The sequence below is a fragment of the Phoenix dactylifera genome, chromosome 17, assembly GCF_009389715.1.
Source record: "Phoenix dactylifera cultivar Barhee BC4 chromosome 17, palm_55x_up_171113_PBpolish2nd_filt_p, whole genome shotgun sequence".
Taxonomy (NCBI): Eukaryota; Viridiplantae; Streptophyta; class Magnoliopsida; order Arecales; family Arecaceae; genus Phoenix; species Phoenix dactylifera.
The window spans coordinates 9,756,389-9,770,419 of record NC_052408.1 but is presented as its reverse complement, the minus strand read 5'-3'; the positions used below and the strand labels follow the sequence as shown (position 1 = coordinate 9,770,419).

The window sequence follows — 14,031 nt, the reverse complement described above, 5'->3', positions numbered from 1 at the left end:
TGTACAAAAAAAAACTTGCAGCCCTTGTTTCTGCTCTCCTACTTTGGAACTTAAACTATCATTCTTAAAGAAAACTAAGAGAATCGAACAATAATAAAAGAAGACATTGACTTCTTAGTTACTTCTTTTGAGCCTTTTTCTTAATCTAAAAGGCTGTTCCATGCTCATGATTTTACCTACTACTAATTAGTTACCACCAAACATGTTACGTTTCAAATATTTCAAAACCTTTTTTTATCCATGTCTATATAATTATCTATTTAATATTTAACTTTCCAACATTTCTGTTCTATAGAGATCATGAATTATGATGAATAGGTAACTTCCACTTAGGTCACTGACACCCAGCCTTCCATGACTTTATTAATTTTGGTAACTATCTTCAATGACTTTAGTAATTGAACCAATTGATACTCTCTTCTTTTTATGTGTACGCAATGACCAACAATCACCTATTTTTCATGTTATTAATGATCATCCATTCTTTGATATCCAGTTAATGAAGTGGCATCGTGCAAGTATAATATTATTTATATTCATATTTTCATTTAATATAAATATTTAAATGCATCTATATATTCTAAATGATAATGCAAACTATAAAAAGATGTTGAGATATACATAATTTCTGATTTGCATGATATTTTGGATTAAGCAACGTTTTCGACAAGCACATTTAGTAGAATATCCAAACATATATAAGAGTATTATATAAAGGAACCTAGACTGTTTACCTCAAGGAAATCATAATTAGCTACTTAGACAACCGAACCACACTGGAACATATTAAAACATAGTTACTTTTTCTTTTTTTTTTTTCTTTTTTTCTTTTTAATAACTTCCAACTAAAAACCATCCTCCACTCTTCTAGTTATTAAAGCATATATAATTAACAACAGAATGATGTAAGATTTACAGGTAGAAAGTCCATTAATGTTCGAGGCTACTGGGCTATCATGCAAATACGAAGTCACATCGCTCCTCGTTGGCTGGACGTCATCCTCCTCCGAAGCTCCACTTCAATCTTATCCTCCTAACCATTGTTAATTGTGAAAATAACCTTACCCCGGTTATGGATTAACTTCTCGAGAAGCAAAAGAATATTATAACACAAAAGCAGCATGAAAACAATACGACCCCAAAGAAGAATTGGCGAGCGATAAAGGGGGGAGTCCATTGCCTCCACCGCGGCTTCCAACCATGTTTAGGTGCCGCGACGTAACGCTTAGAAAATCTCGTGGGTAATAATATCGCGATGTCTCGGAAGCCGGTGGTGGTGGTGGTGGGCGGGGTCCGCCTCCTCGTCGGGCTCGGGCGACAAGCCGACAGGGTTGTGGGCCCGAGGCTCGACACGTGAGGGAGTGGGCTCCACGTGGGCCGACATATGGGCCCCGTCCTTAGGGAACTTTTCTGGGGAACAGCTGGGGATCGAGGGTTTTAGTCCATGGAGTTAATCCTGCTATGCTGGCGAAACGTGGCATGAGGTTGTTCCTTGGCAGCCAAACTGGGCCCAGAGATTTTCCTGACAGAAAAAGGGGGTTTGGGGGGTTGGGGTGAGGTGTCGAGAGGGAGGCGGGGGTAGGCCCAGCAGCCCTTAAGTGGGGGCCCTCAAGAGGATATTCGTCATGATGAGCCCAAGATACGCCATGATATTATTTTATATGAGACTGCTACTTTTTCATATGTGCCTGCGACCAACAGTAGTAGTTACTATTCCTTGGAAAAAAATTATAAATGATGTGTGGAAATGGAAGTATATGCACTCCCAAACATGGCCAATCTCTGTCATGATCAGTGGAGGATTGGGTGAACTAGAGTGATGGCTTCTGTTTAAGATGCTGGTGGAGAGAGAGCTAGATGGTTACCATGTGTTGGGTATCCCCCCTCATGAGAAGATGTGACTGTATAATTAATACTGGTTCACCAGAGTAAAAAAAAAAACTTGAAAGAAGTCCTATGGACATGCAATATTGTTGCCTTTCTACCACTGCGCAACATCTTCTATCTAGACTCCCTGGCTTTACTCAAACTAGAGTTGTGGGTGCAGCTGGTTTTTTTTTTAAAAAAAAAAAAAAGAAAAAGAAAACGATCAAAGCTCACCCCAAATTTCCAATCCTCTCTTATAAAAGAAAAGGAACAAAAAGGAAAGAAATTAGAGTTTTTTGGTGGTAGTGTGAGTCCCTTCCTCCCTCGGAACCACTCATTTTCCAACTCTAAGGCCAAGCGCCGGATGGTTGTTGAGAGGAACTGGCAAGGTATTGAAAGAGAACCTTTCTATAGCCACCAAGGTAGTAGCCTGGTGGTAAGGGGGCGATAATTCCGCCCAAGTTGCCCGGGTTCGAAACGCGCGGGCGTCGATTAAATTAGGGGACCGGATGCCCCACGCCCGGCTGGCTTGTTGGCGGTTATGCTTTCCTTCCACTTGTACCAAGGTGGCGCTGGGGTGACGTACCCACACGTGAGGCGGTGAACCCAGTGGGGTGAGCCCACGGGTCGGGGAAGGCACGCGAAACCTGCGACCTGTATCGAACATTCCCTGGTGGAAGGGGGGCCCAGTAATGGGGCTGCTACGCGGGTGGGCTGGTCCCTCCCCCTCCCCTCCTATTTTTTTACCAAAAAAAAAAAAAAAAAGAGAACCTTTCTATCTCTTGGGAGAGCCTATTGGGAGAACTGGGTGAAGGAAGCCCCATCAACTCTATAGCTTTGGGAGAAGGAGGATGTGAAAAAATATAAAAAATATATAAATAAATCTACCTCATCTTATCAACTTAAGCTTTTTAGACAAGTGGTGATTTCAACAAAGAAGAAGGCAATGAGGAAAAGGTGTGGCTTTGTGAAGCTCCATCTCTGAGTTCGTGGTAGTGGTTCTTGATATTTCCATATTGGAATTGTTCAAAAGATTTTGAGAGCTCCATGTGGAGGATTCTATTCCAAAACCTTATGTATTTGTAACTCACCTTTTTATGGTGATGAATCACTTGTGTGTACCAAGAGTTTCTTGTATATCTTGATGTATACAGAAGTCTCTAGGTGTCCCCCAAAGATGTTGTGATCCAATTGTACCGTCTCTTCATGTTATTGGCCGAGAGAGGTTTCTTTTGAATATTGTCATTGCGGATCGGGAGTCTACTGATGTTACGATCCTTGGATTAGCCAAGAAGAAAAATTGAACCTTGTAATCGCATTGTTTCTTGGAGATGGTGGAAGATTGATTGGACTCAGTTCTGTGATCTTTCCTAATGTAATTTTCCATATAAAACCTTGATCTCTTGTCTATTGATGATTTTTTGTTGCTTGTATGCTTTGCTGTATTCCCATATCCCTCACCTCGGGAAGAGATTCTTTTCGTTGTTGCTGTTTCAGAACCACATGCACCGATTTTGGGCGTTTGTGAAACACAAATTGCCAATGTGCATATTGGTTTAATGTGAAATAGAGCTTGTTCCAAAACTCATTTGGCCTTCTTTTTCATGAAGTGGTATCAAAGCATGCCACTGAGCCTGACAAGTGGTGTTATAGCCCTATCTAAGTTGTATATGATCGGTGGAGACATGCACAAGCCAATTCATCATCCTCCACGGCGATAAATGAAGAAGGCAGCCAAGAGCAGGGATGCTGTCTTTGTTGAAAACCTAGTAGTTGATCGAGAGAGAGAGGGAGGGAGGGAGATCCTCTTGAAGTCTCTTTAGAAGATCTTGTTGGTCTAGATGGCTGATTCTCCTAACGGGGAGATGAGCAAGTGGGACATGGTGGAAATGTTGGTAATGGTATTCTCTGATGCCCGCTTAAAGAAGTCCTTATAGGTCGAGAGGGGTAAACCATTGGCCTACTTGTCATTTGGTTAGGTTCAAACTTCAAAGAAATGGAAGAGTCCATGATGAAAGCCCATTTCAGATTCTTTCTGGTAGCGTACGCTCCTTTCTCTTGGAGGAGCCACCCCTTGGGCAGCCTTTGAGCATAGGGCTGAATGGTCATTGAGAGGGATTGTGTGTGAGGTTTTGAGATAACCCTTCTGTCTCTTGGGAGAGTCTCCCCTCGTCGGGAAAACCAGATGAAGGAAGCCCCATCAGACCTTTGCTTTCAAAGGAAATATATTAAATTTTGACAGTTTTTATGACAACCATGGGAGAAAACTATCTTGCAGGAAATTCAAGTCCAAAACAGAAAACCATCTGCCATATATTAGCAGGCATATTCAGAGATAAGAAATTACGCAAAAATAATATATTAGAAATATACTAAAATTATTCCAGGTGTCTTATGGATTCTAGAGTTTTAGAATAGTTGAAGTGCATCAGTTGGGATGTTCGAGTTCCCTGAGATTCTACTGTACCGACAGGGCACTTCAACTTACACAAGGGCGCTACCTACTCTGAGGTGTAATCTTGTTATTTTCAGATGACCTCATCAGATCAGGCAAGCTATGATCCAATACATTCTAGAACTTAATTTATTAGTAGCAGTATTACCATGACTCGTAATTTTGATGGATGGTTCTACAGAGCATCCTTGGACAGCAGGTTCTGTGACTGGATCTTCCGAGCATTGCAGAGTTCATCAACTCCATCCCCTCTTTCAAAGACGGCGGCAGCACCCATTCCGGAGCCTGCATATGTAATATAATAGGTAATTGGTCCAGTCTAACACCGATCAATGCAATAGAGGAAGGGGGGGGCGCGCGTGCCCGGAGGGAGAGAGAGAGAGAGAGAGAGAGAGAGAGAGAGAGAGACCTATGCACATCGTAACCACTCCAAAACGGCAGTCTTTGCCCTTGCGCTTCATTTCATTAAGCAGAGTAGCCACACATCGGGCACCTGTTAAGAGAAAAAGCAACCAACGTCATCCTTCTTCTGCTCCTGATGCAAATTTAAAATAAAATGCAATAAAATTCCAGCATCAAACACAGCATACACTAGCAATCTTCACAGGAAAGTGACTACTCAGAATCCTTGTGTAGCTGCATTAAAAGGTTTCTTGCAGCGCATAAAATTGCATAGATGAAGCTTCATCATAAGAATTTGGAAATGACGTTTGGCCAAGCACTCAAGTTACGCAAAATGGCAAATATGGAGTAAAATAACCAGAATAGCAATATCAGTCTATGGTAGGGAAAACAAAGTTTTGAAGCCAGTCTTAGGTACTGGAATACAGAAGCCAGTCCTCAACAAACCTACAATATAATACTGAAAGGAAGACAGTTGTATGCGCATCATAGACCTTAGTTATTTTTGGTTGGTCAAAACTTGAGACTGTAGCATGCGTCAATTGTCCTCAATTTTGAATGATTGAACTTTATGTAGTACATTGAAGACAATGTAAACCAAGGTACGCTATCTCGGTATCAGACCTTGTACCACCCCATCACTGTCAATGCACTCCTATACCATGTACCGGTATGATATGGTACATCTCATACCGTCTGGTTTAGTACGGTATGGCATACCATGATGCAAACAAATATTGACTGTCATATTTGAATGGTCTCTCAGGAATGGATCAAGATCCACCTTCTAAATCAAAACACCACTCACCACAACCACAACTATATTAAGAACAACTACCGGTCATCGATTCCTTTTAAAATTTTTTATTGCAGTTTCATTGATTACCTTGTTCCGCTGATACAATTAAAATCACAAAACTAGTTTTATATAAACTTCATTGCAGAAAAATTAAGAATCCTATGTTCCATAAACATTAATCAACTTCTATCCATACTCTGGTCCACTACAAGAAAAGATATGACCTCATTTATTTTTCTAATGTCAGTCTGCAATTACCAACTAAAAAGGAATCGATCCAACTACTAATTCGAGCTTTTCAAGACGTCAAATGATCCGACAACCTGAAGTTCTCTTGTATATTCTGCTTCTGAATCAAAGTCGCACCCAAGATTGGACTTTTGATTGCAAAATTACATTGTTGATCATTATTAACACATCTTACAACACACTGATGAAAATTCAGCAGACTATGATAGTTCAAAATGACAGGTAAAACAAAAAAACTATTGTATCTTTCTCATAAAGCTGTTCAACTTGTAGCCAGATGATGCATTAGTAAGATACCTCTAAAATATTTGATTCGTCATTATATTTCTTTAAAGATTACAGATTATAATGAATTGCCTGCATTTTTCATTTAGATGGCCTATCATTTAATTAAAATTAACAGAAGCGTTGGGCTCAAATCCCCCAACAGGATTACAGCCTCATACTCTCTTGCATATCTGTCAATTATTTATTCTCCTGCACTAAATTTTTAAAATCTTTTTTATTATTTGGAAGATCCATCGAAAACTAACCCAGCAGGAAATATCTTGTTGGCCCATGTCTCATCACAAAAGGATGAGGCATGTGATGGAATACAATAGAATCAAATAACCATGGATCATCTTTGGCTATTAGCAAAATCTTCTATTGAAGGCAAACTCTTGAGTGGTGCATGAAGATCAGATCAGGAGGTTGTCTGACTCCACACCAAAAGCATTGCGCAGGGCATGGTCTAGTGATTAAATATTCAAAGGAAAGGAGACAACAGACAATGCATAACTAGTATGAGAGAGAACAATATAGGAAACAAAGGAAGGCAGAAGAAAAAGACAGAAAGGAAGGAAAGAAGGAAGAAGGGAAAGAAAGAACAGAAGAAAGAAGAAAAAAGAAAGGAAGGAAACAAGGAAGAAAGGAAAGAAAGAAGAAAAATAAACAAACAAAGAAATAAATAAATAAGGAGAGAGACACAGGGCACCTACCAAGGTGCTCAACCTGAACGGTTGCCAGGACAGGCCAACAAGACATTCCGTTTCGTGGAAAAACTAAAACTAGGATACCGCCTTCCCAAAGGATTTAAAACCTTACTAAAAGAGTACCCAATCATGAAATTTCAGATATAATTTAGCAGGAAGTAGTTGAAGTATGTCGCATGGAAAAGATAAACAGAAAAGTCAGTGCAATCTATATTTAAAACCTGTATGTATAATTACATACTAGGAGCCATTTAAAAGTCTCAATCTGCTGCATCATGTTGGATGCAATGTCAAATTGGTGAATAGAAGAAAATTAATCTATTCGCTCTAATTAAAGGCAAATAGGCTGAAGGAATCACTTTAAGAACATCATTGACTTCAGCAGACTTAGTCCCTTCCGGGAATTTAGTAAAAGGAAGATCCTAGGACGTAAGATGAAATCAAGGTCAACTAGGAGTAAATCAACTCACATGGCTAGCACAAACAAAGAGGAGAAACGTAATATGATGCTATGTATCTCACAAAGTGATTTTATCATACAAATACAGAAAAGATATGATTGACTGGTAATAAAAAGCAAGTGTTGAATACAAGCACAACCTGATCCACATAGGAAAGTAGACCCCAAAAAACTACACCAAGCTGATGAATAGCATAGTAATGTCTGATCTATGGGATAGTTTTAATGAGAAATACTAATCGATTATCAAAGATACTAATCCACGACCACACATCAACTACCTATATCTCATCCTTGTTATTCCAAGAGAACTAAGCCCCATTTGGGAGAGCTTTTGGAGGGCCAAAAAGTACTTTTTGGCTTTTCAAAAGCACTTTTAGATAAAAGAAGTGTTTGGTAAAAATTTTGGAAAGCTGTTTTAGCTTTCTCAAAAAGCTAAAAACAGTTTTTTAGGAGAAACTCCATTTTGGAGCTTTCCAGAAAAGCACTTTTAGGCCCGATCGGAAAGCTATTTTTTTGACCAATTACAATATAACAATTACACAAAATGTGCCTTTAATAATTGTTTAACCAATTTTATCACATAGCTAGAAAATTTGTTATATTATGAAAAATTAATTTACGTTAATAATTATAATATTTTATATCCTTATATTGTATTATACTATAAATATAATATTATATTACATTATATCATAATACATTGATATGTTATATTAAATAATTTAATATTATATTTAATTATTATGCTACAGTATACAATATTATAATACTATATTATAATAATATTATATTGCATTACAGTAATATTATACTATATTATATATTTATGTATTAATACATATTATATTTTATTATGTTATATTGTATAATACTATGTAATGTTCTTTATAATCATTTTGACATATCAAAAGTACTTTCTCAATTTTTTTACCAAACACATGTTAAAGTGGCACAACACTTTAGAAATGTAGTTACCAAAAAGCAAACAACCTTTTATAAAAGTTCAACTTCCAAAAGCTCTACTTCCAAAAGCTTTACTGCCAACAGCTCTCCTAAACGGGGCCTAAGTGACATGTGAGAGCAGTATAGATGGCAATCGGAATGCACGCTCTACAGGCATTGGTGCAATATTTTGTTTAGGTCTAGGCAGTACAAGAAAAAGAATAACACAAAAATCAGACCATCCACACTCCTTAATAGAATTTATAAAAGAACTACCAGGCATCTAAGCATTTGCATATATCATAGACAGAATAATTATAAGTCACATCCCTTTCTTGCACTTGCACTATTTTTCAAGTTGTTTACTCTTGTCTTGGAACTAGATTAAGTTCTCTTTTCCAGGGAAGGATGTAGTTTTATTTCATCAGTATACCAAAATAATCCTAGGCAGCGTGATGGGAAATGTGATGCTGCAAGTAGGTGTCTGAAGTCCAATAAGGATAGCTAAAGATATGTAGTCATTCTTCACATTATGAAGCCAATTTGTAGGTGTCTGAAGTCCGTATTGTGCTACGATCCTCTAGTACAAGTGCAGAAATTAAGTTAACAATGAACATAATCAAATTTTCTGGGATAGCAGTTCTGATTAGGTCTATTAGGTCAAGTAAGAATAGTAGTTCCTGACATTATTAACTCTGCATGAATGTCATCCAACTTAACATTCAGGAACTCTCTAATTAAATCAATATAGAGTTACATTTTGATACTAGTGCCATATCATATACTATTCTATCCTCAAAAACTAAAGATTCTTAGATTATTCAGATTTAGCAGATGAATGGTATCATCGTAAGATGCAAATATAAATAAAGTAAATCAAGACAAAAATATGCCTAGCATCATATGTTATCTGGTAAGAGAATGTCATCCCAATGAAATCATGTGGGACCTCCTAATGATTAGATGTGATTATTCGGACATTACCTGTTGCACCCAACGGATGCCCAAGAGCAATTGCACCTCCATTTACATTTACTTTTGCTGGATCCAGCTCCAGCTTCTTGCAGCAATAAACAAATTGAGAGGCAAAAGCCTACATAAAAGACAATAATAAAATTCAAAATTTCAAATCAATTTCATACTAGTGAAATGGAGCACAGAATAAGATCACAACAGTTGCCCTAAACCATTACCTCATTTAGTTCAAAGAGGTCGATATCTTCAATCTGAAGACCAGCAGATTTTACTGCAGCAGGTATTGCAACAGCAGGACCAATGCCCATAACAGCAGGATCCACTCCCACTGCAGCAAAGCTCCTACATGGATCGAACATAAATGTTATTTGTTATACAACAACGAATCAGCAAAAGTGTTGTTAAATAAAACCCCCAAGTTAATGGACACAACACAACTTATGGGCAAGATGCCTAGACAAAAACCAAAATAATATATATCTGAATTGAGACAAAATGGCTGGGATGATGTCTGAAAGAGCAAATCCCTAACAGGTATTGGAGAGAATATATATAAATATATTTATAATGACTTCTGGAGAAAACAAGAAGAAAAACTCTAGTATGCTAATCCTATTCATGAAAAGGGGCTGGCTTTATGTACGAACATTTGCCAAAGTTATGAATGGTTTACCACCATTTGTCCAACATGAAGCCAACTCTCTCAATGGGTACTGAATTTTGTGAGTTCTTAGCATAAACAAGGTTTAACCATAAGACCGAAAAGGACAATTGGTGGACAGAGAATCTATTTATCAATTATGGCATTTCAACCCAATCCAATCAGGGAGCAGCAGACTGCCTGGACTTTGAAGAGAGTTTAGCTGAAGTAAGAGCGCATGGTCTGATGTAGGAAAAAAATCATCTCTACGAAAAAATTCTAGTAGTTGTGACTAGTTGATGCTAGTCAGTATCATCTAGGATAACCAAAAAGCCAAGGTGATCTATTGATTGTGGCAGAATCAAAATTGTCAATACTTAAGATTATCCTACGATGAGTGAACCTAGTCAGATGGACTAGCACAGCTAAGATCAAAATATAGGCTTAGCTACATCAAACCAGCATGCTACAATAGTTAGCTAACCTAGCAAGTTGAATTAACTTTGTTCAAATGCATATATAAGTTGCCAACATATTCATGAGGGAAGGTTCTAAACCTGAATACACCGAATATGGGGAACCCCTTCTTGATGGCTACATCTCTCCTCATGAGGAGGACTGCTGCGGCACCGTCACTCACTTGACTAGAATTGCCTATAATTACATCATCAAAATGAGCATCCATATCCACAGTACAACATGATGCCCAAGCAAATCCACAAAAAAGAAATGCTTCATTACCAGCAGTTGTGCTCCCATCCTTTTGAAATACGGGTTTGAGCTTTGCAAGACTTGACAATGATGAATCTGGCCGAAATCCATCATCCATAGATATTGTCACTTGTTTTTCTTTTCCAGTTTTTGGGTCTACAATCTTCACAAATAAGTGCCACCAAATCAACATTAGCCATTTTTTAAAAAAAAAAAAAAATTAGCACCAAGAAGCTGGTGTAAGCATATACAGATGACTGCTCTTCTCACTGTCATTCTAGAGCTTTCTATGCTCTAATCTGTGACACGTAATTTACTGCCAATGATGAAATCACCGGTCATCCAGTGATAAACCTTTTTGGCTTCAATAAGTTGATATTTAATATTTATTAGCTTAATTACATCTTGTATTTTATCACCCAACTAGTTGAGTGTGAAATTATGGCAACTGCCATTTTGCAACAGTCCATCTACATCATTCATATTAATGAGGGTATGAATTTTTTAAACATGGGAGGCATTGAGATAGGACCGTTTAGCAAAATCTCACCTTGGTGGTAACAGGAATGATTTCATCTCTAAATTTTCCAGATGCAGTTGCTGCAGCTGCCCGCCTATGAGATTCAACCTGACCCCAAGTTTCAAGACAAGAATATAATTTCGCACAAGAGAAGAATCATCATATCAGACCAAGTTATACAATATCCAAAAACTCACAGCAGCCTGATCTTGCTCCTGTCGGGTTACACCATAACGATGAGCAACGTTTTCGGAGGTAATTCCCATGGGAAGGAGACAAGCTTGAGCTTGTTGAAGTGTATTTACCTGAAACATCCAAAAAAAAAAAAAAAAAACAAGAGTGCATGATAGCCACCTCCAAATAATCTTATCCAAAAGTAAGAAAAGCAAGAAGTTTGTTAACATCTGAAGCAAAAAATAAATCACAGACATACTTTTGGATTTATTGACCCTTCCCAAGAAACTGAATTAGCAGTCATAGATTCTAGCCCAGCACCAATGCCTGCATTGGTTAAAAAAAAAAAATTAGCACTAGGAGCTTGAATGAAAATAAGACAAAGCATAAACTTACCAATATCATAAAACCCAGCTTTTATGGAAGCAGCAACATCAGCAACTGCCTGAAGGCCAGACGAGCATTGCCGGTTGACAGTTCTGACAGGCACATTTTCTGAAGGATCCAGGAAAAAAAATTTATCTTGTTGGGCATAACAAGAAATGTTAAATTCATATCAAACAAAGAAATGTAAATACCAGGGAAACCAGCATAGAATGCTGCCATCCTGCACTCGGTTGCTCTTTGAGAGCCTGGTGCCAGGACAGTGCCAACCACAATATCACCAACTTCATTTGGATTCAGTTTAGTCTTGTCCAACAATCCCTGTTATTACGGATGACAGCATAAATAAAAGCTAAGAAAGTTCCCAAATCATGTGAGAGTAAAAAATTGAAAAATAGCAAACCTTAAGAATAGTTGCTAGCAGGTCCTCAGGGTATGTATCTTTAAATCCTCCTCGTTTGGACTTGCAAATTGGAGTTCGATAAGCACTATATCATATGGACAAGAGAATAAAAATTAGCCAGGAAATATACAATTGTACTTGTAATATAATAATACGAAGCACGATAAACTATTGACACAAAATACTACAGAACTTCTCACTATGCTAAATCAGTAGAACAAGCGTTGATGCCCCAAGAAGAAAAGGATAAGGTAGATCATCAGAGAAGCCTTGGACATGATGTCAACACAGAGGATAATGAATGCTAGCATGATGTAAACACATTAAAAATAACATACAAATTATGAAGAAAACCTATATAATCATATATATTGCAGTTTAAGATATCCACATTTTGGGTCCAAAATGCCTTTCAGATGATCATATACCATTTTATTTTTCCCATGGTACTTTTGAAGGCAGTACTAACATGTTCTTCCATTTCTATCAGGGAAGGAAAGCTGTGTGAAGCAACGAAGGAAGCAGAAGCAGCAAATGACCACAGATAATGAGGAAAAGATGACACGACATAACAAAATGAGAGGGGCATAAGAAAAGTGGGTAACTGAGGCCATCAAATACATTATATCATCTAAACATGCCTGACATATTAGATTTAATGATTCCATCCCCTGCCAAGTGGGATAGCCTTGAAATTTTCCACAATAAAAAATAGTGAAGCTAATATAGTCTTGTCTGTAGTAGAAAAGCGTCCAATTCCCAAATACTTTGGGAACATTTCCTATATGTTTCGTTTTAACAGGGGAAAAACTTTCCCATTAAGAACGATTATATACCACAATTTGCCAATATTTAAGATGATATCTAGAATAATCAATGTTGATTGTGGAATAGCATTCCCAATCTCATACAATACAGGCATATGCTCTATGTCTTTCTTGCAACGTTAAAAAAAAAAAATAGTAAACTGTTTCTCTTTCTGATCAGCAAATTGCTTTGAAGGAAATCACAATTCTAAATGATGAATACCAGCTACAGATCAACAGCCCCAAATTTTAAAGCAAATCTAAACAATGGATCGCGTATCGAGATAACTTACGCCACAACGACGACATCATCTCCAAAGCAAGAACTCCTCTGATACGCTGCACTATCGCCAGCAGCACAAATAGAAGCCTGCCCAGAAATAGCCAATTCTCTAATGCTAGATAAATAAATATAACAGAAATTAAAGATACAAACAAGAAAAGGACCACCCAACGAAAATAAGCAAAGGCTTAGGCCTCATTCCAAAAGAGAAAGGCCCAAATCGTTGAAATAAGATTCCACAACCGTATCCGAAGAAACGAAATATCCACTTCGCATCAACAGATCAAATCGCATCTAGATTCTCATACCATCGTCGGAAACACAACCAAGAAAACCTAAAACCCGAATCAGGAAACGGACAAAAGATATCTAAAAAGCCGGAGCCTACCAAACGTAAATATCAAAACCAAGAAAGCTACCAAAGAAGAACTGAAGGCCAGCGAATCCAAACCAGAAACCCTCCGATAGAGAGAAAGGAAACCCTAGCGATCCAGGGGAATTCGAAGGGGACGAAATAAATTACCGATAGCATGGGCGATTCATTGGGGGAAGGAGAAGATGGCTGGAGGTGTTGAAGGAGGACTCGCTGCCTGTTGATCGCCTTCTCCATCTCTTCTCCCTTCGATTCAATCTCTCCCTCTCTCGTTTTCCCCTCTCTTCCGATCGATCGCGGGTGGAGATATCAATCCCTGGACCGCTGGACGAAGCGATACGCTACTGCGGATAGGAAGGCAGAGACCTCGGGATGGGCCCTGCGAGCAATATTTATAGCCTCGAGGTTGGGGCCACCGTGTCCGCGGGACGAACAATGCATTCTATGCCACGTCGCAGAAGGCGAATGGTTGGTCCAGGATCAACTGACACGTGGAAGTGTGCCAGAATTGGGATGCGAAGCACTTGCCCTGCGGTATTGTGGTCAGGCCCATCATGTTCTCGAATCTGCAGGTGGGCGGATGATCGGACGGATCACACCATCCACGTTTCT

The 14,031-nt window shown here is 38.4% G+C and overlaps 1 protein-coding gene across 1 annotated transcript; it reads right to left on the bottom strand.

Annotated features, from left to right (window-relative positions):
* Positions 1-4,202: 4,202 nt before the first annotated feature.
* LOC103714894 (3-ketoacyl-CoA thiolase 2, peroxisomal-like) lies at positions 4,203-13,806 on the bottom strand. The gene is made up of 14 exons (XM_008802343.3): positions 13,570-13,806; positions 13,057-13,133; positions 11,958-12,042; positions 11,749-11,875; positions 11,567-11,665; positions 11,430-11,497; positions 11,194-11,301; positions 11,027-11,104; positions 10,507-10,639; positions 10,323-10,419; positions 9,344-9,467; positions 9,135-9,243; positions 4,731-4,814; positions 4,203-4,606 (listed from the first exon to the last, which is right to left on the bottom strand). Exons 1-14 carry the CDS (start codon positions 13,654-13,656, stop codon positions 4,497-4,499), a joined length of 1,386 nt encoding a protein of 461 aa, XP_008800565.2. The 5' UTR covers positions 13,657-13,806; the 3' UTR covers positions 4,203-4,496.
* Positions 13,807-14,031: the final 225 nt, after the last annotated feature.

What these genes read in the sequence shown, in the direction of transcription:
- LOC103714894 (XM_008802343.3), bottom strand. Translation starts at nt 13,656, where the DNA reads ATGGAGAAGGCGATCAACAGGCAGCGAGTCCTCCTTCAACACCTCCAG. An exon ending in ATGAATCGCCCATGCTATCG is followed by an intron (nt 13,134 to 13,569) that starts GTAATTTATTTC and finishes ATTTCTGGGCAG; the next exon opens with GCTTCTATTTGTGCTGCTGG. An exon ending in AAGGGTCAATAAATCCAAAA is followed by an intron (nt 11,302 to 11,429) that starts GTATGTCTGTGA and finishes TGGATGTTTCAG; the next exon opens with GTAAATACACTTCAACAAGC.